Here is a 1316-nt window from a genome sequence, read left to right on the forward strand (position 1 = left end):
ACAATATTTAATTTAAACTTTTTAATTTAAATTTAAATTACACTTATTTCCACTGAATAAATTAAACATATTTTTTAATAAATTAGTGTTTTTGCCACCAAAAAACATAAAAAATAAAAAGTTACTAATTTTTACAAAACTCACTCACATCAATACAAACATATTCTTATGAAGCAGTATTTTTGAAAAATGTAAAAGTTTATTGTATCACATTTAGCTCATATGCATACACGCACATATGGTATGTAGAAAAGTATGTGTGTATTACATATACATAACCGAGAAACAACTTCAGTTTTTCCAAAACGCCGAGCGGAAAATACGCCGAACGCAGTAAAACCCAAACGAGGGGCATTCCCACTATCGCAGAGCCGCCGGATTTTTAACGGAAATTGCAAATTTTCCCCACTTACCTACATACCTCTGAAACACATAATATTTACCATGCCACGCGCATGCGCATAAATTAATGATACTTTTATGACTTAATAGTTGTACGATTTGTTCCCTATTTCAGATATATTGATTTTCTGTGTCGCGTGCTTTCCACCAGCGAGATCAGTCTGCTCAAAACGATGGACAGCAAGAGCATACTCGCCAACAATGGACTGCCGCTGGGCACGGCGTCGATCTTGAATGCGGCCACCAATGGCACTGAGTCCGAGCTGAAGGGTCTGCGGCGCGCCACAGGCGCCTCAGTGATACCACCGGAAAAGCTCAGCTATTTATTTGGCGTTTGGCGTATGGAAGGTGACACACAAAGTAAAACGTAGAAAAAATTAAAAGTTTCGCTTTTTTCTGATTTTGGAAATTTCAAAGGTTATTTGTTGGAATTTTCAACTGAGATTTGGTTTTCTACACTTGCAACTTTCGTGTATAAGTGAACTTGTGGTGTATGAAATATTTGGTATATGTATGTATGTATGTATGTATATGTATATTGTTATAGTATTCTCAGTCTTTAGGCTAAAGAATTTGAACTTTCCATTAGATATTAAGTATCTAGCTTAGTTTGTAGTTGATCAAAGCACCAACGTTCATAATTATAACGGCTTTTATGTAAAGATAATTTAAATATTTTTGTACTACAGCGAATATGCGTTGTTTAAGTATTTTTTGGTATATATAGTTTATATATGTATGAATAGAAATAGGTATGGAACGAAATAAAAATAAAGAAATGTATACCTAAGAAAGAATTTATTTGGCATTTTTAATTTAATTTTTATTTTTTATATTTTTTATGATTTTACCTTTTTTTATGCACATATCCGCACCTGAAAGTAAAAACGATATAATAGAAACCACTCATATTG

General features: G+C 32.8%; 1 protein-coding gene across 1 annotated transcript in view; it reads left to right on the forward strand.

The window, feature by feature from the left end:
• Nucleotides 1-1077, forward strand: part of LOC108971083 (protein twist) — a 6506-nt gene extending 5429 nt beyond the window's left edge. Inside the window, exon 2 of the mRNA XM_018936909.1 lies at nucleotides 518-1077. Coding sequence (XP_018792454.1) covers nucleotides 518-773 — 256 coding nt within the window. The 3' untranslated portion in view covers nucleotides 774-1077. The remainder of the gene's footprint in view (nucleotides 1-517) is intronic.
• Nucleotides 1078-1316: the final 239 nt, after the last annotated feature.

This window comes from Bactrocera latifrons, unplaced genomic scaffold, assembly GCF_001853355.1.
Source record: "Bactrocera latifrons isolate USDA-ARS-PBARC rearing strain unplaced genomic scaffold, ASM185335v1 scaffold_320, whole genome shotgun sequence".
In the NCBI taxonomy this organism is placed as follows: Eukaryota; Metazoa; Arthropoda; class Insecta; order Diptera; family Tephritidae; genus Bactrocera; species Bactrocera latifrons.